At 49.5% G+C, this 24,030-nt stretch overlaps 1 protein-coding gene across 2 annotated transcripts in view; it reads left to right on the top strand.

Annotated features, from left to right (window-relative positions):
- PRKCA (protein kinase C alpha) overlaps positions 1-7,624 on the top strand; it is a 404,563-nt gene extending 396,939 nt beyond the window's left edge. For both annotated transcript variants that reach the window (XM_040452168.1, XM_040452167.1), the window contains one exon: positions 1,014-7,624. In XM_040452168.1, the coding sequence (XP_040308102.1) occupies positions 1,014-1,178 (165 nt within the window). In that variant the 3' untranslated portion in view covers positions 1,179-7,624. The remainder of the gene's footprint in view (positions 1-1,013) is intronic.
- Positions 7,625-24,030: the final 16,406 nt, after the last annotated feature.

Below are 24,030 nucleotides of genomic sequence, written 5' to 3'. Positions count from 1 at the left end.
ATGATGCCAGCAGGCAGAAGGGTATCATTTGCAACGTGGGGAATACCATTATTTGTATCACCGGTGCAAACCCACCCCTCCCTGTCTCGGAGTCGTGTGGGGTCCTGGGGACTTCAACACGCCACAACCCTCGGAGTGGCTGAGCAAGTGAGGACACCCCTGCCCCCCACCCATTTGGGGTCAGGCTCCCAAGCGGTGCCGTGCACACGGCCGTGTTTCTCGGAGCCTCGAACAGGGCAGCTCTGCCCCCAGGCTCTGCACGCAGCCCCTCCTGCGTTGAGCGCCCTGGTGGACCCTGGAGGAGAGGAAAATCCAAGACAGACAGCAGGCTTTGCTCTGCCTGCTCAGGGCACCAGAGCAAACCCCCTCCAGCCTGAGACCACCCACGAGGGTCAACCTATCTGCCAGTTGACCAGACAGATCTAGATACACTGAAGCCCAGCTGGGCCCAAGGGTGAACGGCCCAACCTTGCCACCACACCTCTCTCAATGTTGGTCGAGTGAGGTTTTTAGGACTTCGCAGTTGCAAGCACAACACAGCTTTCACTTTATTACAAATACGGTCGCAAAGAGCCGGGTGCGGGGCAGTAATCTCAGCCTCTCGGTTCCGAGGTTGCTGCCTGCGCTCCCACCCAACATCCTAGCCTTTCACCGTGGACAGTGACCCGCGGCCCCGGGCACGGGTATCCTGCCCCTCGCCCGCTTGCTCTAAGAAATGACAGTGAAATCAAACAGGCTGTGTCCTTGCTGCTGCCTTTCTGTCAGCAGTGCCTTTCCATGGAGGGGTTCGGTTCCGAGGGTATTTGAAGGTTTACGACTGAGTGAGTTTGCGTTTTTGTTTGCTGTGCCCGGCTTTTGAATCCAGTAAGTGTGCAGGTTCTCCAGAATTCTTCGTGCCTCGCCAGGCCCGGTTGGCGCGGGCCAAGCTCAGCCTTGCAGAGGCCTCTCGGAGAGCTGCTGCCTGTACTTTGGTAAAAATTACTGACCTGTCCTTTTTTCTCTCTTCTCCACAGTGTGGCAAAGGTGCAGAAAACTTTGACAAGTTCTTCACGCGAGGGCAGCCTGTCTTAACACCACCTGATCAGCTGGTCATTGCTAACATAGACCAGTCTGATTTCGAGGGGTTCTCGTATGTCAACCCCCAGTTTGTGCACCCCATCTTACAGAGCGCAGTATGAAGCTCACCACCGAGAACTAACGCCTCCCCAGCCCCCAGCCCTCCAGCAGTGGGAAATGATCCTTAACCCTAAAATTTTAAGGCCATGGCCTTTTCTCCCGTTCCAGATGGAGGCCTGGAAATTTTAGGGTTATTAGTCCAAATGTGAGTAACTGTTCAGGGTTTCTGTCTTACAACCAAGAACGTTATCTTAGTAGAAGGCAGTATCATGTACAGTGTTCAGTTTAAGTGTGTAGAAGTCACATCTGGCTGTAGGTTAACCCTTCCTAAAAAACAAACTCGCCCCCTTTTTTGGTACGGTTTGATATATTTTCCATGCCCTCTGTCAGTTTCCACCATTGGGATTCCCCCAACCAGAGATGTTCAGATGAACCCGTCCCGGTCCAGTGGGCAAGAAAATATCTCCACCTGAGATGTCTTTGGACTCCAAGAATGGGGACCCCAGAATGTGAGCCAGGCGGGATTGGGGGTAGGGGAGACTTGGAAATGCCCGCTGCTTCTGTTCTCTGCCTCAATGGAAACAGTCCCGAGATGAATCAAGTCCCTACCGGTGAGTCGTTTGCAAGCTGTTACCAGACGTTGACTGTCTTAACCCAATCATGGTTCAGTGACGACCGGTTTTAAAAAACAGACACCTCAGAGGAGTGTTGGTGAGTCTGTCAGCTGCCCTATTTGGATGATAAATTATCTCGATACTTGCATTTCTTTTTAAGAGGCCAAATCTAAGAACTTTGCTAAATCAGCATGTGACATCATTTCAGATCAAGGATAACCCAGTGTGTGTGTACGTTCGTCTTAATCTCTGGGAGATTATTCCGTGATCCAGGGTGCCATCCGCAATCATGCCACTACTCGTGAGTGTTGTTAGCCAACCCCCACCCCAACCGATATTTTGCTGCCTACTTCCTAAGAAGCTGAAGCATACACCCCATCCCCTTTTGTACTTATTTATTTAATAGGCTGCGGTGTCGTTGATGAGAGTATTGCTGTAAAGTAACTGACAGAGTGTTGACTGTAGCATAAGTCTCCATCGATCGGTATTTCTCCCATCTCCAGCCCCTGACATCCACTAAGGGACGGAAACCAATACAGTTTTGGTCCCCATTTCCAGATCATGTTGAATGGCACACCTGGAGGTGTAGAATCAGGAAAATCTGGATGCGCATCAGCTCAAAGATATTTTATTGCTCGAAGGATTTTAATATGTTTTGCAAATGCATCATGCAATGAATTTTGCATGTTTATAATAAACCTTAATTACAAGTGAATCTATATTATTGATATAATCGTATCAAGTATAAAGAGAGTATTATAATAATTTTATAAGACACAACTGTGCTATATTCGTGAAGGCTCTTGTTTCTAATCTGCTTCTATGATTAAGTTTTAGCCTAATTCCTTGCTGCCTCCTGTCCCCCCACCCCCACCCCGTGCATACCCCGCACACTGGCACTGTATCAGATATATTAATTTCCTGTCGTAGATCTAATTTTGAAAACGAATGGCTCTTTTACGTGCTTAATTTGATTCTACCTGCAAAGAAAAGTTTTGTCGTCGGGGATCGTCTCTGAGAGGACACGCTCTCCCAGCTCCTTAGCAACATCTTCTGTTCTGGTTCCTATTCCACTCTTCCTCGTGGGGACAGCGGGAAGTGTCAGACTCCCGTACGTCTAGTGTGTTCGGGCAGGTGTGATGTTGTTGCAGCCCCTGGGCTGGATTTTGTTTGGTTTTTCCTTTTCAGCTTTGTTACTGTTAGTGGCTCGGGGTGGGAGGGACAGGAAGACGCCTTCTGCCACGTGTGCTTGGACGCAGCAGAAGGAATCTGTCCGCCTTGCCGCCCCCGGCACGACTTGCCGTTCCCTCCAGCACGTGACAGGCTTCGTGAGACAAACCGTCCCGTCCAGCCGCCCCTGGGAACCGCCATCCCCTGGCACTAACGGCAGACTCTTTAGAAGCCGCAGGTTTTCTCCCACCTGTTGCTCGAACTGGCCTTTCCGGTCTCGGCGAAGAGCACTTCTGTGGTGAGATGCTGTGCTAACAACACAAGGTCCTCAGAGAAGCCAGCCTCCTACAACAGAGAGAACATGGAAGCAGGGATCATCTCGTACAGGGGCCTCTCCGTTTCCCCTTATCCCCCAAATGCGTCTCTCAACTAAGCACCTCCTCATTTTTACTCTCTGGCTATTTGCCTGAAATTCACGTCACAACCGCTGAAGGGTCTTTGAGATGGCAGACCCAGTCTGTCCTGGAAAGCCTGGACTGGAGGAAGAGGTGGGATAGGCAGTGGATCCTCCCGGAAAAGAGCGACTTCCTCCGCACCACCTTTTACGGGCTGTAGGCTTCAGAATTCCACAAGGGCCCCAGCACGCCCAGAGCTGCAGCTCCCCCTGGTCAGTACACATTTTGGGGACACTTCCTCACCAGGTACCCCTCGTTCGGTGCGATAGAAAAGGGACCAGTTTATAGAATGAGCCTAAGAAACAAAAAAGCCAGACGCCCTCCCTGCCCCAGGACTGAGCAGCCGCAGGACGAACCCCCAGCCAAGCCCCAGGCAGTGAGGAAAGTTTGAGAAAGGAACTCGTGGGGTTATGGACTATTTGTTCCCGAGCCCCACGCTGCCTGCTTGTTTTTAAGCCAGCAGGAGTCTCAGGCTTTCCCTCGAACAGCCAACACATTTCCGAATTCATAATCCTCCAGGAAACATGTTCTGCATCCCAGCCGGCTTGTATTCTTTCAGAATGCATGGCAGAGTCTTAAGAGGAGATATCCTGGCTGTGGGGCCCAGCACTTGGCCTGCGGGACAGCAGGCTTGAGCACAAACTTGAAGGAAAGACAGTAAAACTCAGGGCCTGGCGAAGTGTTACCCGTGCTGTACCCTGTTCGGTACGTGGCTTTGTACCAAATTTAGATAAGGGCTAAATGTTTTAAAGGTCTGAGAAGCCCAAGACCGTGATTGCCGGAAGAATAAACCATGGGGGGTAACCCTTGCCAACCGTTAGACCAGCTTATAAAGGAATTGATTTATATAAGCCTGTGGCGTGGTCCCACTTCACGGGCATCGTATGAAATAAAAGTGCAGGGAAGGGGTGCTTTGCTGGCCGCAGCTGGCGGCTGGAATGAGGGGAAGCACCTTGGATGGCAGATGACCGGGGGCCTCTTGAAAGACCAGCCCCTGAGCGCCGCCCGAATCACTGAGGACCGCGGAGGTCCGGGGCCCGGGCAGAATCTAGCACAGGCTACTTCTCCACCAGACTCCTCGGTCCGTAACTCTGAGAGGCCGTTCACATCGCCTTGCGTCCTATTGTCCCTTGGACGGTGGCTGCTTCTAAGCAGAACTTCGCTCCGAGGCTACAGACCAGGGGGCTGGCAGTCCTTCCCTTGGCGTCTTGTCTGAAGGCCCTAGATGCTTGGCTGGGACGGAAGGATGCGGAGTGTGCTCCTGGCTGCAGCCCGCAGAGGTTAATGGGAGGTTCACTGAAGGCGGGAAGCGATTCAAAAGGTTGATAGGAGACCCTAGGAACTGAAATAATCGCTCTCTGGCACATCTACTTCTCTTTTATCCCCGTGACCTAGTACCAGTGAATGCAGACCTTCTTAGGAGATGTGTTAGGCTTAGTAGGAATTTTGGCAGAAAATCAGAGAGTGTAGGCCACTCTAGAACTTCCCTGACATGGTTGGTTAAAAGGTGGTGAAAAACCAAGGTGGGCGTAAGCCAGCAGACGGTTGTGGAGCACGTCTCTGAGCTGCAGTCCTTAGCAGAGCGTGCAACTTATTTGCTGGGATGAATACACAGAGCCCAAGAGAGACACCCGTTGACGTCCCGAGAAGGGAGAGGTTGGTGGAGGCCGAAGTCAGTAAGGCGTTCACAGAAGAGCAGGGCTTGAGTGTGTCCAGGAGGATTCTTGCAAGAAGGAGGAAGCCAGGAGAGTGTGGAAGGAGAGGGCAGCTTAGGAAGGAACCTGCTGCTATTTTCAGTGGCTTTTGCGCTGTTGGTTGTTGGTGCACCTGCTGGTCCCGGAGAGCAGTTTTGCTGCCTGAAACACAGTCTAGTCCTCCTCAGGAAACATCTCCTGAGTGCCAGCCACCTCCTCACTAGTCCTTGAGGCCCCCTTCCCCTGCCTGCCTTGGAGGGGCTCACCGTTCCCTGGGCAGAGCCAAACCAGCCAGCACACCCTAGAAGCCAGTAGGTCCCCACCCATTTTCTTCTGTGGCTTCCTGCCAAGAGTTAGGGCAGCCGGGGATGGATGGAGAAGTGGCAAAAAGAACTTCACACCGCAGTTCCCACCTGATTGCACTTTGCAGGACAAATTTGGGTTTTTCCTGCTGGGATCTGACTTCTCAGTACCAAAGAGGGAGGCAAAGTGAGAGTCTTATGTTTTTAAATGCCTCAGAAAGGCAACACCAACTGACTGTCACTTTCTCACTTTGGTCTGATGAAGCCAATCACCTCTTTCTTGTGTGTGCTTATCACAACACCATTTCCTGTCCCTTTAAACCCAGCAAGGGCGGGGCGCCTGTTCCCCCACCGAGCACACTCAACAGTCATCATCAAGAAATAGACGCTGACCTGGGGACCCAGATAGGATGGTCCTAACAGTTACGGGAGCAGCAAAGCCATGACAGTTACAATGAAGGAAAGGGGCCCTCTACTGCTTAGTGACTGCACACTAATTTGACAAGTGGAGAAATCATTTTTAAAACATTTTCCTTGAGTTCCTTGGGTTACATTTTATGAAATATACCAGACTGTAAACATTTATGTCATTTCCCGTCTGGGCCGATGCAACAAATCTAGGGAATGCCATGTATTTCTGCTGCAAAAGATACAGAAAATTGGGAAAGGTTACCTGACTTATAGCAAGCAAAGGCATCTAGAAATGGTGTCAACCCCAATTCGGTTAATTCTCTGATGTCAGGGACTCTTGGAGAGTTGAAATCGTGTATGACCAGGAATCCCATGCCCCTGATTTATGTGATCAGATGTCAGTTCATAACTGTGTAGGTCTCAGTCATGAAACAGCCTTACAGTGACCCTACACTAAGGCCCACGAGTTGCAAAGACTTTTTCTGAAACCCTTAGGAAGAAATTAATCTGTTAATTCCAGTAGAACAACCGAGTATACTGGGCTATTTGTACTTTTTTATGGAGAACTTTAATAACTCAATTCTTCTTTTAAGATAAGTTTTTAAAATAAAATTACTGACGCTTTCATAAGATTCCGATCCCTTGGAGTCTATAGGAGGACTCAGACGGGGTCAGGCTAGAGCACCCCTGACCTGCACTCCCACTGCAGGATTTTCCCATGCCAGTGGTATATGGAGTCCACATCAGAACGGCTGGAAATCAGGTGGAATGTGTTGGCAGACTGATGCCCTCCATGTTTTTAATGGACACTGGGGATAACCATCTAAGGTCTAGAGACTTTTGGACCATAGGAAAGATAGCTTTGTTGTCCCCCTTCCAGATGGAGCCCCGGGATAGCATTCCCCTGGGATCCCTGGGGTCCCTTTCCTTGCTCTGTGAGGCTCTGTGACCACCTTTTGGTTTGAGGGGCAGGACATTTCCTCAGCTCTGTCTCCAGTCCCCATGGGTCCCCAAGTCTCACATTCAGTGAAGATTCAGAAGTGCCCGGTAGAGGTTTTGTCCACTGGGCAATTCAGATCTAATTCAATATCCCCAAGAAAGAAGAGGTGTGACAGCAAGCACCCCCTGGGGCATCTGTTTCAGAATCCTCTCTTATGTGAGTAGACAGAACCCCACTTTTCCGAAAACTATCAAGTCTTTATAAGAACCTTTTTTTCTTTTCTAAAATAAGACAAAAGGTGGCTTTGCATTTTCTGATTAAATAACTGTGTCTTTGTCTCCTCTGCTTAACTTTAGGAGTATTTATTCCTGTGATTGTTCGTAGATTTTTGTTGATATTCTTCTTGGAAGGATGTGATTCTTTTCTTAAGGGATTAGCGGACTATTCAAAATCATCCACCGAAGGCAGTTATTCTTTTGAGTCTAAATGGTCTAAAAATTCACCTCATATCCTTTCTATCAGGGTCTTTCAGAATAGCTTTTATAGATGGTCAGAGACATTTGAAGTCATTGCTTTTGCCACATGATCGTGTGTGTGTGTTTGTGTGTGTGCGAAGGACAGGTCATGTTTAAATCGTTAATTGAAAAACATCGCGTAAGACCCCAAATTCGGACGGAGGAGGAAGAGGAACAGGTGGAGGTTGAGGTTTTCCCTTCTGTATAAGCACCTACGGACGAAATGTAGAGGCCATTCAACTGTCCAGTAACATTTGGTTTAAAGCAGGCGAGATAGATGTATAAATTCAGTGCTTTCCTCACTTTGTAGAACCTCTGATCTTCGTTTGCATGATATGCTTTGTTAGACACATTAATTGTAGTTTGGAAGCAAGTGTGTACAAATAAATATAACGATCATTGCTCAGCGTTCTTGGTCTCATTTGCTCGAGCCCTTGGTGGCTTCACCGTTCTTTTTCAGCAAGCGTGGAGCCAGCTTTGGGTGGAGCCCGGGATCCTTGTTTTGTTCATGCGTGTCTCCGTTTAAGCTGACACTGGTTTTGCGTAAAGCGTGCCGTGCTTTCATTTGAAACCCAAACGGTTGCCGGGTAAAGTAGTGGTAGGTCACTCCCTGGGTCGTTTATCAGCCGCTGGTGGAGCGCCCGCTGGGGGCCGGGAGGGGCGCGCCAGGCGCCAGGGACGTGCTGGGAAGGGGAGAGGAGCACCCCGTCCGGGTGGCCCCTGCCTGCCGGGGGCTTCCGTTCGTCACTCCCAAACCGCGGGGGACACACAGCAGCTGATGTCGACCGTCACCCATCATGTTGGCCACACTGCGGACCCGGCTTCGGGACCGCCAGCACTCTTGGCCTCGACAGCCCTCATCCCGGGTTTATTTTATTCGTGGGCGAAAAACGGGCGGGGGCGGGGGGTAATTTTTAAATGTGAAACAGGTGGGGAATATTCACACCCAACACGGGGGGGGGGGGGGGGGGGGCACGGCGGGAACGAGAAAAAGCCAGCGACAACAAGAACACTCCTTCTAAAAGCCGAGGGCCAGCCTCGGCAAAGTGCGCCTTCGCTTGCTCGCTCGCCTCCTTTTGGGGGGCTGCTCCCCCTTCATGATCTCGGTTTCATCCCTCGGCCTCCTCCCTCCCTCCCCGTCCCCCACCCGCAGCCTCCAGCCCTGTCCCCTCCCAGTGCTCTGAGTGGGGTTCCTGAGCACCGGTGTCCGCTGGGTGAAGGTCCGGTCCCCAAGCTGCCCGGCTCCCACTCGAGCCTCCCGGAGGTTAAGGGTCTCTCAGCTGCCAGGGGGACGGTTACTGAGCAAGAATAGCCTAGAGCAGCGTGCCGTCGCTGGCTCCTAGGCCGGCCCCGAACTTCACTCTGGGCTGGTGGCTTTACCGCGTATGTATGCGGCTCGTGCCTCTTCCTCACGCTGCCTCGCAGATCGGCCCTGCGCCACGCGGCTTTTCACCGCGCCCTCAGCTGCCCCCCGTGCGCCCTTTGACCCCGTGAGGCTGGTTAGGCGCCGCGTTTCGTGGCATTTCCTTTACCGCAATGCAGAACGGCGCCCTGTGGGGGGTCCTGCACAGGGCAGGGTCCTCAGCCGCAGCCGATGACCCCCAGGGCCTGAGCGGGAGGCGCAGAGAGAGAGAGAGAGAGAGAGGATGCCTAGCAGGTTCTGCAGTCAGATCTCATGAACCATGAGATCATGATCTGAGCCGAAACCCAGAGTCAGATGCGTAACCAACTGAGCCACCCAGGCGCCCCTGGTTTAGTCTTTTCTGAGAAAGGGACCATGTGCCAGCCGATTGGGGGATTCCATTGGGAAGATGATTATGGAGCCAGCCTCGGAGTCCAGGCGCGGGGCTGGATGGAGGGGTGTGGGTGCCCCGGGCGGGCCCTGGCATGGGGTCTCTAATTGTGTTAAGTGGGGCGGGCCCATAGGATGCAATGCAGGAGCACGGGGTCAGTCATGGAATCCCAGCTTCGAGGAGACCTGCACAAGTTCATCCTGCACCACCCCCTCCCGCTCCCCCACACCACACACTTCCACCCACTCTCTTGGGTCCAAGTCTCTGCCCATGGCTCACCCCGACTCCTGCAGGAGTCTCCTCTCTACTGCCTTGCTCAGCCTCTCCAGTCTGTCCACTCCCTGCAGGCAGAGTGAAGTCCTATCCAGCCACATCTTTTCTTCAAACACTCCCAAGGACACCCCGTTGCCCTTGCGAAAGACCAGATCCCATAACATAGCCGTGAAGCCCCGTGCAAACTCCCCAACCCTGGCATCCTCTGCCCCCACTTGGCCCCGCGTTCTCTTGACTCCTTGACCTTCCTTCAATTCCTCAAATGTGTTGTGATGTTTCCAACCACAGGGCCTTTGCACCTGCTGTGCCCTCTTCCTGAAACATCCTTCTCCAAGCCTCGTCAATGCCCCTTACCCTTCATATCTCAGCTGAATGGTTAACTCTTGCAGAAGGCTTCTCTCTCATGCCAGACTGGCTCATCCTCCTCCCAACCCCTCATACAATGGCTTAGTGCCTACATCCCTTTTTTGTTTTGTTTTGTGCTTATCACGTTGCCACTTTGCATTTCTTTGTGGGACTACTCGATGGCCTGCCTTACCAGTTTTCTTTTTGAAATCGGGTGTCACACTGGGTTGTGCTTGCCGTTGCCCTTCCGGGGAGGGGTATGGTGTGTAACCCAGAGCGAGAGGTCAAAACCATTCCTTCATCCAGGACTGGCCTCACTGTCCCATGTCTATACCTGCCCACTTATATCCAGTCCATCAGCGAGTCTTGTTGGGTCCACCGTATAGCCGTGGTTCTCCATGAGCGGGGGTAGCTCCCCCCCTCCCAACGGAATATTTAGCGATATCTGAAGGTTGTCACAGCTGGAGAGAGGTGTTACTGGCATCTAGAAGGTAAAGGTTAAATAGAGGCTAGGAATGCTGCTCAACTTTCTGCATCGCTCGGGAGAGCCCCCCCTCCCCTCCCCCACCAACCACAGAGAGTGATCGGCCCAAAATGTCAGTGGTGCTGCTATTGAAAATCCTGTCCTAAAATGTGCTCGATCCATTCCCTTTGGTCCACGTGCACTGTTCTCTCTGCCTGTCTCCTTGAGGTCACGCTTCATCCCCCATGACCCTCTCTGCACGGCAGCCAATGTGACCTCATCCCGGCAAACACCTTCCCTGTCTAAAGCCCTCCAAATGGCTTCCCTTCACCCTTCAAATTAAGGTGCCGAGCAGTGCTTGGCCCAGAGGAGGGGCCCAGACGAGGGTGTGCCGAAGGAGTGGATGAGTGAATGGATCCCAATGCCCCTCTGAGTCTAGCAGACCATCGCTGTGTTTGGCCCGTGCTGTTCACAAACTAAGGAGACAAGATGTACACACACACACACACACACACAAGCATTAATTAAAGATCAGGCTTCGAACACTTTTCGTGAGCTTATGCCAAGGAAACCCACGTTGAGTCTCTGTCCATCAGCCTGGCATCTGGAGGCAATGGCTGCCTACACTTGAACTTGAGTGATTGTTTAAAGCCCCGAGCTGCGTCTCCCGCCTATTGAACACTCCGGGGGCTGAAGCGACAGTTCAGCTAAAATGCTAATGCACCCGGGCAAAGCAAAGGCCATCTATTTCCGCACTCTGCCCCCATCCTGAGAGTGCGCATCTCAGGGAGCAAGGCTGTGCCTGCGGGGAACGTGTGAGAAGTGCTTTCGGCTCCAAGAAAGCAGAGCTGCATGTCTCTCCAAGATTCTTTTTTTGAAAAGCTATTCAATAAATATATTGCAGAGAGGCCTATTCTGAGCATGACGGGGAACGTACAATATGGCTCTCAAGAAAGAGCTGGTGGTGGGCTCGAGGACTCCACAGAAACAGGTGACGATGGCGAGAAACGAGCTTAACGCAGATTTTAAACACACCGCACACGCGCACGCCCCGTGAGCACCAAAGGTATGCTAGGCACTCTTCTCGTTACCTTACATGCATTTATTTAAAGCCCACGGCAGCCACACGGGGCAGGTCCCATTTGCTGTGCCCATTTTACAGAGGAAGGAGGGGAAGTCCAGAGAGGTTAAAATAATTCTCAAGGTGAGCAGCACCAGACAAACTGAGCTGACTGCCAGAGCAGAGATGTGAGCAGTGCCAGGGCCTTCCTGGAGGAGGGGGGCAGGAAGGCGGCGTTCTGATGAAGGAAAGGAAGGAAAGGGGAGATCACACACACACGGAAACCAGTAAACAGGTGGGGGGGAAGGACTAACTCTTAATCAGCGCCCACTGCGTAATTTCAACAGAATTTCATGGAATCCTTGTGGGTACCCCCGCGGAATACAAAATCATCGTTCCCACCTTCCAGATGGGGAAACTCAGGCCCGAGTGAATAACTGGCTTCTGGTTACATGGTCCCTAAGCAGTAGGGGTGGGGGGTGGGGGGGACTGTCTCTGACCTGGCCATGCTCAGGGGCCCAAAGAGGCAGTCCGGGTGGGGGTGCAGGGCCTTTCTGGGGCCCGTCTCCCCCCTTACAGCTTTCTTCAAAGCGCATCTCATCATCAAGGGGGAGTTTCCTTCTCTTGGCTGACTCTGGTGCCTATGAGATTAGAGGTTTCTAGAAACCTCTCTCCCACTTTCCCCTCTTCCCTTGCCTTCTTTTTTTTTTTTTTTTTTTTTTTTTTGAGCTGCCTGGGTGTGGGTGGAGAGAGGGACAAAAATAGCACTGCAGTTCTCAGAACCTGGCAGGTACCTTTGCAGCCGCCCCCACCTGGCTGACTCTTGCCTGGAGAGACCTGGGAGGAAGGAGGAGGCGGTTGGGAGGGCTGGCTGGGCTGGGGGCGGCTCACCCACCCCCCATAGGACAGCCCCGAGAAGTCATGAACAGTTAGAGCTCTGTGAGTGCAGGTGAATCCCGGGAAGCCTGAGGAGGGAGGAGAGTTTAGGGCTGCCCAGGTGAGGAAAGCCTCACCTAGTGGCTAGTGAATCTGTCAAAATAACAGCGGATTTCTTTGGCAATGGGCGGCCAAGGCTCAGTCGGGCAGAATACTAACTGTGGGGATGTTTCTACTTTTTTTAGAAAATGTATAAAAATAGCACCTGATTCTTGTAGCTAATACAGATAGGGAAAAGAAACCCCCACCATCCCGTGATAACCACTGTCATGCTTAAACTGCTTGATAAGTTGCTCACCTCATTTAAATAGTATTATCTTATTACCTTTTCGTGACAACACCCTCTTATCAACTCCACTGGAACTCAAAGCTGGCCCTCGAAAGCAGGGATCACAGACACTGACATGCACGTACTTTAAACGTGTCATTGTAACTTAGAACTTACAAATGCACAACCATTCAGAAAAGAGGACTTCTCTCTAAGGGTGGCGTTTCTTTCTTGCATACACTATACCCATATGCTTGACTTAAAATTTCCAATCTGGGTTTATTTGAAGAGAAGCAAAATAGTCACAAAGCGACCTCACTATAAAGTCCTAGATTGTGGCAGTATTTTCCAGTCTTGTGCAGTCACCTTGCCCACAACTAGCTTGAGAACCATTTTTTAAAAACTCATTTTTCTTCTCTCTCTTAAACACTTCTATTGTGGTTATTAAGACAACTCTATGATTTGCACTTGTGTCCTCTCAGTTTAGGTGGTATTTGCTTAAATTAACCACACAACCATAGAGCAGACATCAAAAGTTTGGGGAATACATCGATTCGTGCTACGTCACAGTGGAAACAAAATTGCGTGGAAATATGAGAAAATAAGAATGGAGGAAAATCAAATATTCAGCATGGCATGGGAATTAATTAGTGTTTTGAAAGGGGGAAAAATGTTGGTAAGTGTAGTAGATCATTCGGGGAACATCAACTGAGAAAGATTCCACTACAAAATATAGATCTTTCCACATAATTGATCTAAGGGCTGCATAATTTCCCATTTTGTACAGATGCATTACAATTCAGCCTAACTCATCATTTGCTTTTGGTTTCCGTGTTCTAACCTTTAGGTGGCTCTCAATTTTTTTTTTACTGTGATAAACGATACTGTGATAACTAGTCTAATCTTTTTCTTCTTCACACACTTGACCAATTATTTCATTCACTCATCCACTCAAAAAAATATGTCTGGAGCTCCTACTAGGTCCTGTGTATCATCCTAGGTGTTGGGGATCCAGCAATGAACCAAGTCAACACAACTCCCCGCCCTTGGGGATTGCGTCCTCCTGGGAAGTGTTCGTGTCCTTAGAATAAATTCCAAAGTGTTGGATTCTTGGTCAGTGGCTATAAGCCGTCTTAGGGCTCTTGATACACATTGTCAAAATGCACTCAGAAACAAAAGAAATGATGGCTTCTAATTTTTAACCAACCTGAGTCGTTTCAAAGTTTTCTGCACACACATACCTACACCCTACACACACAGCTACCACGCATGTTAGGTAGCCATTACTGCGTAACAGGTTCCTCCGAAACTTAGCCACTCGAAACAAATTATTATCCCACGGCAGGTCAGGAATTTGGTCGCGGCCCATCTGGGTGGACTGGCACGGGATCTCTCACGAGTGTAGTAAAGGGGTCAGTCACCCAGAGCTGTAGTCAGCTGGAGGCTCGACTGGGTCACCAGATTGCACTTGAACTGTCACCAGATTCTACTTGAAGCCAGTCACTAAGGGCAGCAAGTGCGTTCTCAAGGGGAGAGGAACTAAGCTCAACCTGGAATTTGGGGACAGATTTTAACAGCACCACACCACAGGCAGGCGAGCCTTCCAGGGCACTGACTCTTGCCAGGAAGAGAAGCAAAACCCCAATTTTCTTGTCCCAAAATGCATTTCGATGAGCCTTACTATTGCCTTGTATCTTTTTTCTTTTCTTTTTTTTTTAATAAATTTTTTAACATTTATTTATTTAATGTTTATTTATTTTGAGAGAGAGACAGAGCATGAGCAGGGGTGGGGCAGAAAGAGAGGGAGACACAGAATCCGAAGCAGGCTCCAGGCCCTGAGCTGTCAGCACAGAGCCCGACGCGGGGCTCATACTCACAAACCATGAGATCATGACATGAGCTGAAGTCAGATGCTTAAGCGACTGAGCCACCCAGGCGCCCCAATGTTTATTTGTTTTTGAGAGAGAGAGAGAGAGAGAGAGAGAGAGCGCGGGCGCGCGCGCGCGTGCGCGCGCGCGCGCGCACACACACACACACACACACACACACACACACACACACGCATGGGTGGGGGAGGGGCAGAGAGAGAGGGAGACACAGAATCCAAAGCAATCTCCAGGCTCCAAGGTGTCAGCACAGATCCCAACTTGGGGTTTGAACCCACGAACCACGAGATCATGACCAGAGCCAAAGTCAGATGCTTAACCAACCGAGCCACCCAGGCACCCCTTTTCTTTTCTATTTTTAACTAAGCCTATTTTCTTCTTATAAAATACATGCTTATTGTTGAAAACTTGGAAACTACAGGAAAGTCAAGATAAAATAATAAAATTGACCCCTCATCTCACAACCTGGAGACCACCCACTGATAACGTTTTAGTTTATGTCCTCCTTCCTATGCATGTTTCCTTACATTGTGGGGAACATAAGGAACACACAATTCTGTGTCCTGCTTTCTCACCTAATATCATCGCAGACATTTTTCTTCAAGTCCCTACCAACTCTTTGTACTGAAGATGTTAAATAGCTACAACTTTCCATTACCTGGATGCCCATAATTTTCTTACTAATTCCCTTAGTGCTGGACTTTTAGGTTGTTTCTCATTTTTCAATTATTTTGAACTCAGTGATGAGTATCTTTGTTCCTAAAATTTTGAATCCATTTAGGATCATTTTCTCAGTTGGGTTCCCAGAAATATGACTGAGCACTTTTGAGACTGTTAGTACTTACTTCCTGCTTTGCTTCTTGAAGTGCTATGCTGTCTTCCCATGATAACGTTTTCTTCCTCTTGGATCAACTAGTAACTAGTGTTCCTTTCCAACCAATGTCAGTGCTGTTCTTAGTTGGTTTGTTGTCAAGTGCCTTTATTCATTCATTCATTCATTCATTCACTCAACAAATTTTATGCGAGCACTATGTTAAGTGCCAGGACTGGGCTATGTAGCAGGGATGCAATGAATCCCAGAGCTCATTATTGAGAAATTTTAGCTTTTGCCTCTTTCCACAGGATGTGAAGTGGCTTGCAAGTAAAACACTGTAAGTGAATAATAAAATAAAAAGGGAAGGTCAGGACTGAAGGCAATAAAAACATCAACAACTGCATTTCCCACAAAAGTTAACAAAACTGCTGTCATTGATTCTTAAACTTGGTTCTGCCCTCCTAGCAGCAGCCATGATCAGTTACAGGGTTCTCATAGCTGGCAAAGGGGAAGCTTTTCCTCTGTGTGTCCCTCTGGGAATGAAAGCTTTTCCTAGCACTGACTTCCAAAGGGAATTTCTTGGGTATGATTTTATTACATGGAAGACAGAGCAATGTAAGAAAGGAAGTCCTCAATAGCAACTTGGGTTTTTTTAAAACAGTGAATGCAGTAGCAAATTTCACATGGCCCGTCTTTAGTGATCTTTATCAAGTCAGGGGCATATGTTAAAATACAGCTTCATGAAATTGACCAAGGGAAAAGCCAAACCTGAAAGTCTTCAGGTAAGTAGCCAATTATATGGTCCAACTTGGCCCAAGAAAATAATTTAGAATTCCTGGAAGAAAAGAACAATGAGATACAAGGTTTTATCTATCAACTTGGCAAAGATTAAGCTTTCTTTAAAGATTAAAACCCAATTTTGGCAAGAGATGGGGAAGTCAGCCCTCTCATACGCTGCGGGTGGGAATATCCATTAAGACTTTTCTGGAGGGCAATTAGGCAGGAAGAGAAAAGAATCTTAAAAATATGCTTGTACACAGCAATTCTGCTGTGGGGAATTTTTTTTCCTAAGGACATAACAAAGTATGCATACAAAGACTTATGAACTAGGAGTGTGTTCTTGCTTTGTAATAAACACAGATGGACGCACCCCAGGGCTAGATATCTCTGGAATTGGGGCAGCTTTGGGAGCTGGAATGTTTTCTGCATTTCATGTTAGTATTTCAGCTTTTTTTCTTTTTAAAACTTTTCACTTTTAAATAATTTAAGACTCAAAAGAATTTGCAAAATAATGCAGAGAGTTGCCATACATCCATCACCCAGCTTTTCCCAATGATAACATGTTACATAACCAGAGTATATTATCAAAATCAGGACTTGGATCTAGTAAAATACTACTCCCTAAATTACAGACCTTATCAGATCTCAACAGGTTTTGAATGCTCTGTGTGTGTGCGTGTGTGCACGTGCATGTGTGTACTCGTGTGTGTGCGTGTGCGCATGCGTGCACCATAGGTGTGTGTGTGCATGTGTGTGCATGCATGCGTTTGTGAATGCATGTGTCTGTGCGTGTGTGTGTGTGTGCATGCGTGCACATGTGTTGTGTCTGTAGGGGTGTTTGTGCACATTGTGCATGTGTGTGTGTGTGTAGTACTATGAAATCCTACCGTACATATAGATTCATGTAGCCACCAATGTATTCAGATCAAGAACTGTTCTATCCAGAGGTGCCTGGGTGGCTCAGTCGGTTAAGCACCTGACTTTGGCTCTGGTCATGATCTCGTGGTCTGTGAGTTTAAGCCCCGTGTCGGGCTCTGTGTTGACAGCTCGGAGCCTGGAGCCTGTTTCAGATTCTGTGTCTCCCTCTCTTTCTCTGCCCCTCCCCCACTCACCCTCTGTCTCTCTCTCTCTCTCTCTCAAAAATAAATAAACATTTAAAAAACTAAAAAAAAAAAAAACTGTTCTGTCCAGAAAGACTCTCACTTGTGCTGCTACTTACACCTTCCCCAACATAGTCTGCAGTGACCTCTCATCTTCCTCCACCACTATAATTTTGTCGTTTCAAGAGTGTCCTATAAATGGAGGCACCTGTGATAGAAACTTCTGTGTGTGCATCTGCTTCTTCAGCTTACCTGGTTTCTCAAAATTTTGACTGACCCTACCTCCTCCTAGCCTAAGTGGGTCTCTCTTGGTATCTCCCCCAAGAGAGGAACTCCGATGGCACAGTGCACCTGAAAGTCAGCCCATGTCATTGGTCACTGGCGAGCCCACGTGGATTGGCTCTTGGGGTGTCAGGTTCCCATTTCTGGGCCAGTCACTGTGGCTGAGGGGAGTGGCCATTGGACGCAAGACATGGCCAACTTGGCCCACCCCATCACCATCCCCTCTGAGACGGGTGCAGATGCTGGTGTATCTACTTCACAGCTCGTTGGGAAAAAGCCTAAATATCTGTGGCCTATCTGATAGCCATTCCTGTGTTCTACGTTGCAAGCACAACCACAATTTGGGACTGATTTGGGGTGAACATGGGCTCCCTGGGTCCTCTACGGCCCCAGGGGACGGATGCTCGTCGGTGCCAATCATGGGAATCCCATCCTCCTTCCCAATGGCTGGTTCAGGCAAGAGCATATGACACACTGTGACCTGAGTGAGGACGCTTTCCATGAAGTGTCTCAGACAGCCCCCGAAAGGCCTGTGGCAACCACCTGGCTGGGGGCAGGTCCAGGAGAGAACAGCTCAGCATCAAAAAGCTTCCAAGTGTTTCTCAAGTAGGAGAGAGCATCCTTCTGGGTGGTTCTTCCAAAAGCCCTTTCACCAGGAATCACTGGCCCCCAACCCACTGCTGAGGCCGGAACAATCTATAACAAAACAGAACACAAACCAAGAAACTAAATTTGAGAAAGGAAAGATTAAAGGCCAGAGAGGAGATGCCAGGAAATTTTATTAGCCTGAAAACAGAGTAATCATTTTGTGAATTAGGAGGGTCATTTTGTTCCAAAGGCCTGGAATGATTTCTGTGTCTCTGTGAAGGTTCCGGCCCCCATCCTAAGCACCTGACATTCAATTGCCTCCAGGATTTGTGGGGATTTGAAAGAAGCAAAACTCTGTCCCCTTATCCAGGGACTTCTGCCTCCACAGGGGAGGGAGCCTGTTGTTTGTGCCTAATAATTGGGTGACTATGAGAAATAAACCCACGGACCCAAATCAAAGGAGGGCCATGGAGACTCAAGCACAGTGAAGACAGACTTTAATTTAAGTTCTTGCAACAGCGGGTGTCTGATGGACAGGCACACTCAGGGCAGTTACCGCAGGCAATTTATCGCCTAGCATGAAGCCCCTCCCCTGATTCCTCATTGGCCGAGTGCTACAGAGGTAAGTCCCTCCCCTGATTCCTCATTGGTTGAGTACTACAGACGTCACAGCCTTACCCAGAAGCCAGTTCTTTGGCGCATGCTCCTCGCAAAGCCCAGGAAGCAAAGCCTGCAAAAATAAGCCCCGGAAATGGAGAGGGGAAGAAGAACCAGGAAGTGAAGTGTTCTAAGGGCTTGGGACTCCCCTGTGCGTGTGGGGGTAGGAGGGTTCATACCTATTTCCAGTAAGTTGTAACCCTATTGTTGACAGCGCAGCTTTTGTTTGGTGTTTTTGAAAATGAATCGTCTCACTTCTCACAGTGGCTATATAACTACTTGTCCAAACCAGGACACCCAGGAGAGTAAAACAGAGACCTGTTGCTTCTGCTGGGACCGCAGACAAAAGCCAGAACCATCCAAAGCAAACTGGGCTGGAGGGTCACCCAGCAACCTGCCCGATTCTGGTGAGAGCTGCACTGCCCACCCCACCCCACCCCCACCTCACCTGCTGGGAGCCACATGTCAATCGGATATTTTGCCTATTTCAGGACTTCTCAACCTTGGTGTGATGACATTTGGAGCCTTCATTATTACTTTTTTGGGGCGGGGTGGGGTGGGGGGGACCATCCTCTCATTATAGGATGTTGATGTTGAACAGCATCCCTGGTCTCTACCCACTAGATGCTAATAACAACCCCCTCCTCAAGTTGTGACAACCAAAAATGTCTCCAGATCTTTCACATGTCCTCTGAGGAGCAAAACCATCCGGGTTAAGCATTGCTGTTCTAGGTCCACCCACTCACTGTTTCGAGGAAGGATTTCAGGCCGAGGATGTGCTGAGGAGTTAGAGTTTATCTACAGTTAACAAGTCTTACAGTATCGGGCCTGCTATGACACACAGAAGCTGGGGTCAGGAGGATATGTGAGTCTCCCACCCAAAAAAAGTCCCTGTGCCTCTGAAGAGCCAGTCAGGGACAGTCCGTTGGCCAAAAATGCGTGCCTCCCACAGTACACAGCCCTGCAGCCAGATCACCCCCATCCCACCAGGGTGTGCCAGGCATGGTGAATGAATGAGTGAATGAATGAATGAACTCCAGTTCCATCTTAAACTTACCGAGTGACCATGGGCAAGAGCATTTAGTCCTGTTGAGCTTTAATTTGCTCATTTAAATAATAAAGAGCATCCACATGCCTTACAGTGGTCCCGTGGTACCAAATGAACTGAGAGCCTCCAGTCCATTCTATTCCAAAAGGGGGCAGGTTGCTACTGGCATCTAGTGGGGCAAAGGCCAGATATGGTGCTCAACATCCTGCAACACACAGGGCAGCTCCTGCCCCTACCCAAATGCAGATAGTGCCAAGGTTCTGCAGCCCTCATAAGCCCTCTGCAGCCCTGAGGCACTGGGTCGGTCCTAGAACTTGGGGCTGCCTTCTCCTAGGAAAAGTTGGGGGGGGGGTCTCTGCCCTCCTCCTATCCCATGAAAATAAAGGAATGAGTTAGAGGTTGTATCTCCGACCTCTAAGGTTGTCCTGACCTGTCAGTGGGAAAACTGCTTAACCTCCCCCCATAGACCAGCATTTATGAGGTTTAGGGAAGGACCAGGTGGTCATGACCTGAGCCAGGACCTTTCTGACTATGGCCACAGATGGCTGGCACTGGGCGACATCAACAGACTCACAGAAGATGCCCCAACCAGGAGAGATAGTAGCTAAGTACCAGTTAGTGTCCCCATCTTCACTTCTGGACAGAGTAGCACCTACCTTCCCACCACCCATCCTCCTGGTGGGCCCTGGGGGGGATCCTGGCACATCCAGGTGACTCACACTGCCAGGGACACCAGTGGTGTCCAGAAGATATTTTCCCCTTTTGTTCCCTCACTGCCTCTCCTGTGCTCTCGTGCTGCCCAACACCTGCTCTTAGAAAGTGCCTGGCAATTTTTGGTAGATAACTGTGAGCCATCTAGAAACCCTATCCTCCCCACAGAGATTTATAATTGAAAGTGCTTTAAAACCTAAATAGTAACAATTGCACCTGCTACTGTTTGCCAGACCCTGTGCTACACATTTTGAATATATTGTCTCCTTTATTCTCTCAACAAACCCTCCAGGTGTGTGTTATGGGCGTTATGCCCATTTTTCAAATGATGAAACCAAAACTTGGAGGGATCGAGTAACTGACCCAAGTCACTTAGCTAGTCAGTGGCAGAGATGAGACCCAATCTCAGACACATCTCCCCCCAAGAGGGCGTGCTCGTAATCTACTGCGGATAAATGTGTTATAGGTACGCGGAGGTACCGCTTCCTGGAGCGGCTGGAAACCTGAGCCAGTAGCTCCCAGCTACAAGAAGACTGGTCCCTTTACCCCAGTGGGCCATCTGCAATATCATTGTCTTGAAAAAGGGCGAGAAAGACAGCCTGAGCTAAGCTTTCTCCTACCAATGGATAGAAAGCCTATCAGGAAATTTTAGACATTTACCAGTAGATGGCAACGATGGAGGGAAACAAGGAGATATTTTCTATCCCCATGCAGGAACAAAATCTATGATCTTTACAAGTTTGTGACTGTAAGGAGATTTATCGTTCTTAATCAAGACTTCCAGAAGCGAGGGGCTTCCAGAAAACCTAAGGCAGGTCTGTTTTTTTGAGGGTACAACTTGTCGTGCTGACGGTAGGGTCCCACCTCCCGGAACCAAGCCTCCATGAATCCTTTGCTTACTCTGAAAAGGCAGCCAGAGGCTTCATCTCACTGTGGCTAACTGTCTTCTGAGACTCTTTGCCCTGCAAAATCAGTGTCATACGCTTCACACCCACTAGGAGGGCTGATTAAAAAAAGGAAAGTAACAAGTGTTGGCAAGGACGCGGAGAAATTGGAACCTTCGGTACATTGCTGGTGGGAATGTAAAACCACTCAGCCGCCGTGGGAAACAGTCTGTCAGTTCCTCAAAAAGTTAAATATAGAATTACCATCTGATCTAGCAATTCCACTCCGAGGTTCATACCCAATAGAACTGAAAATGAGTGTTCAAAACAATACAAGAACACACATGTTCATAATAGCACTATTCCCAATGACTAAAAGGTGGAATGACTCAAACGTCCATCAGCAGACAAATGAATAAATAAATTGTGGTATATACATACAATGGAGTATTCGCCATAAAAAGCAGTGAAGTGCTGACGTGCGCTACAGTATGGATGAGGCTTGAAAACCTCACGCTCAGTGTAAGAAGCCAGACCTAGAGGGCAATGTATTGGATGACTTCATTTGTATGAACTATACCGAATAAGTACCTCCACAGACACAGAAAGCAAATTGATAGTAGCCAGGAGAAAGGGGGAGTGGGAAGCAGTTGGATACCAGTTGGGCAGAGGGTTGCCTTTTAGGGAAATGAAAGCCCAAACAATCCTGAACAATATAGTCAATTTCAATGTTTCTACGGAGCAGACCCAGAGAAACCTACTGCAGGAGGACACTGTCCTGGCTGGAGGGGCACGCCTGGCCCCCACCCTTACTGGCCAGCTGGCTTCTCAGGGGCACATATTGCTTCCTTCCCAGATGCTGCCTGCCTAGAAAACCACCCTCACTCATACCTTTCAAAGCTTTTTTTGTTGTTGCTGTTAACTTCAAAGTTAGGAAATGGCTACTTAAGATGCTATTTTCTGTCCTCTCAGGAACCAGGTAATTGAGGAGGTGGCTGGAGCCTGGCCCTGCTTTCTTTGTTCTGAAATATGTGCTCTCATTTCCTGGCCTCCCTTTCTCCTTATTCCCACCCTACCCTCCAGGGATTTTGGCCCTTTGTTCTGGGTGCCCACCCCCACCATGCCAGGGCTTTCTACCCAGCGGTCTGTTTGCCCCAGGGAGGTGGCCAGTCACCTGACCAGATAGTAGGTGAGCTGAGCTGCTACACACACACACACACACACACACACCCCGCTTTGTCAACAATCCTGCCAAAGGTCTGGAAGCTCTCTGAGGAGCTGTGCGTATGTCGCCTGACCTATGTAACACCTTAGCCCATGTGAATCCATGTTGCTGGTGGCATGGATTAGTTTATCAGATGAAATTAGTGTCTCCTGGAGGCCCGAGGGCATGAGTCAGCAGGCAGAGAGCTTTTATAGAGCTCAGTAGAGGCCCTGGAAAAGTCTAGCACTTCTGAGGCTGCGATCAGCTTTTGCAAAGCTTTCCCCAACCACCTGGCTTCTTAGCCCTGCAGGGAGCTGTCCAGGTGCTGATCTGTTTGAGTGCCATCTTCTGGGCCACCTTCAGACCTCGCTGCCTGGGTCTTTCTCTACCCGGTCCTGCTGCATTTGGCCCCAATCTATGGCCTTCATTTCAGTGGCACTTCCTTGGACACTCTGCAACTTTCTCCATGGTCAAAATGGAGAGGAGTCTTCATTTTGCTGATGGGCTCTCCTGCCCTTGGGACTGTTTTATAAGCAACAATCTAGTTGCCAAGGGGACAAGTTATGAGAGCAAGAGGCTGAACAGCTGGTCTTAGGGGACAGGGAGAGCAGCTTGGAGGATGGCCAGTGGGAATACGAGCGGCTGCTCCGTCACCCGGCAGAGACATGACCGGCTGTGTGAACACTCCCAGGTTTCACACGCTGCTGCATCAAGAGGGGGAGAGAGTGCATTCTAATTGAAGAAAAGAAATCCATTTTCAGCAGGCTACATTTGGAGGTCTGACCAGGCATTTAGTGGGCTGTGAAGAGGAGAGGGGCGTGAGCTGGGGGCGTGGAAAACTGCTCAGGCAGAACTCAGAGTTGACAGAAAAGGGAGGGGCATGGTGAGGTCTGAAAGGGGGAAGGGCAGGATAGAGACAATGTCCCTGTAGACACCTCCTCCACCAGCAAAGTCAAGTCCAGGACAAAAAGAGGGAAACTTAGGACTGAATCTGTGAACAAGGAAGAGCAGGTGAGTAAGCACTCTCCCCCGGAGGTCGAGCACAGCTCTGCCTTCTAGTTCCCCACCAACCAACTAGCCTGGAAGCATCATTTTGTGACCCAGCCTTCACCTTGAGGAAGAACAGAGAACCAACCTCTTGCTTCTTGAAGTCTAGTATTCTTTGGGCCCTGAATATTCTCAGGGCTAGTGGCCCTGTCATCTCAGCCTTCCCCATTTCCCCAGGCATGCAGAATGTGTGGCCCCCAAACAGCCCCGGGGTTCCCCTACTGAGACCAGATCCTGTGTGCCTGGGCCCCAACAGCTGACCTAAAGGATGTGGCTGCTGTGCCCACTCGCGGCATGGGTGACACAGCACAGACGGAGCCTGAACATGCCATTCTCCCCATTCCCAAATTTCCCATTTCTAGGGAAAATTACTTCTTTAAACCTCCATTTCTCCCATTTCATCTGGAAATAAGGGATAGCAATGTCCTAGCCCATCAGGTGTTGTGAGAACCAAACGTGTTAACACACAGAAGGCACTTAGCAGTGTGTGGCATGTAAGTGATACTAATTGTAATAGGTACTAAGATTGTTAGCCAGCGCTCCCCTAGGGACAACTCTACATCAAGCTCCGTTCTTGCTCTGGCTTTACCCAGTTCTGCCTCTCCCAACCCGGATTTCTTCACTGGGCCCTCTTCCCTCCCTTCTAATCCCCTGACACACACGAAGACATACCC

Source organism: Herpailurus yagouaroundi, unplaced genomic scaffold (assembly GCF_014898765.1).
Source record: "Herpailurus yagouaroundi ecotype Mexico unplaced genomic scaffold, PumYag 206, whole genome shotgun sequence".
Lineage (NCBI taxonomy): Eukaryota > Metazoa > Chordata > Mammalia > Carnivora > Felidae > Herpailurus > Herpailurus yagouaroundi.
The sequence above is the reverse complement of the archived record's forward strand: the minus strand, read 5'-3'. Positions and strand labels throughout refer to the sequence as shown.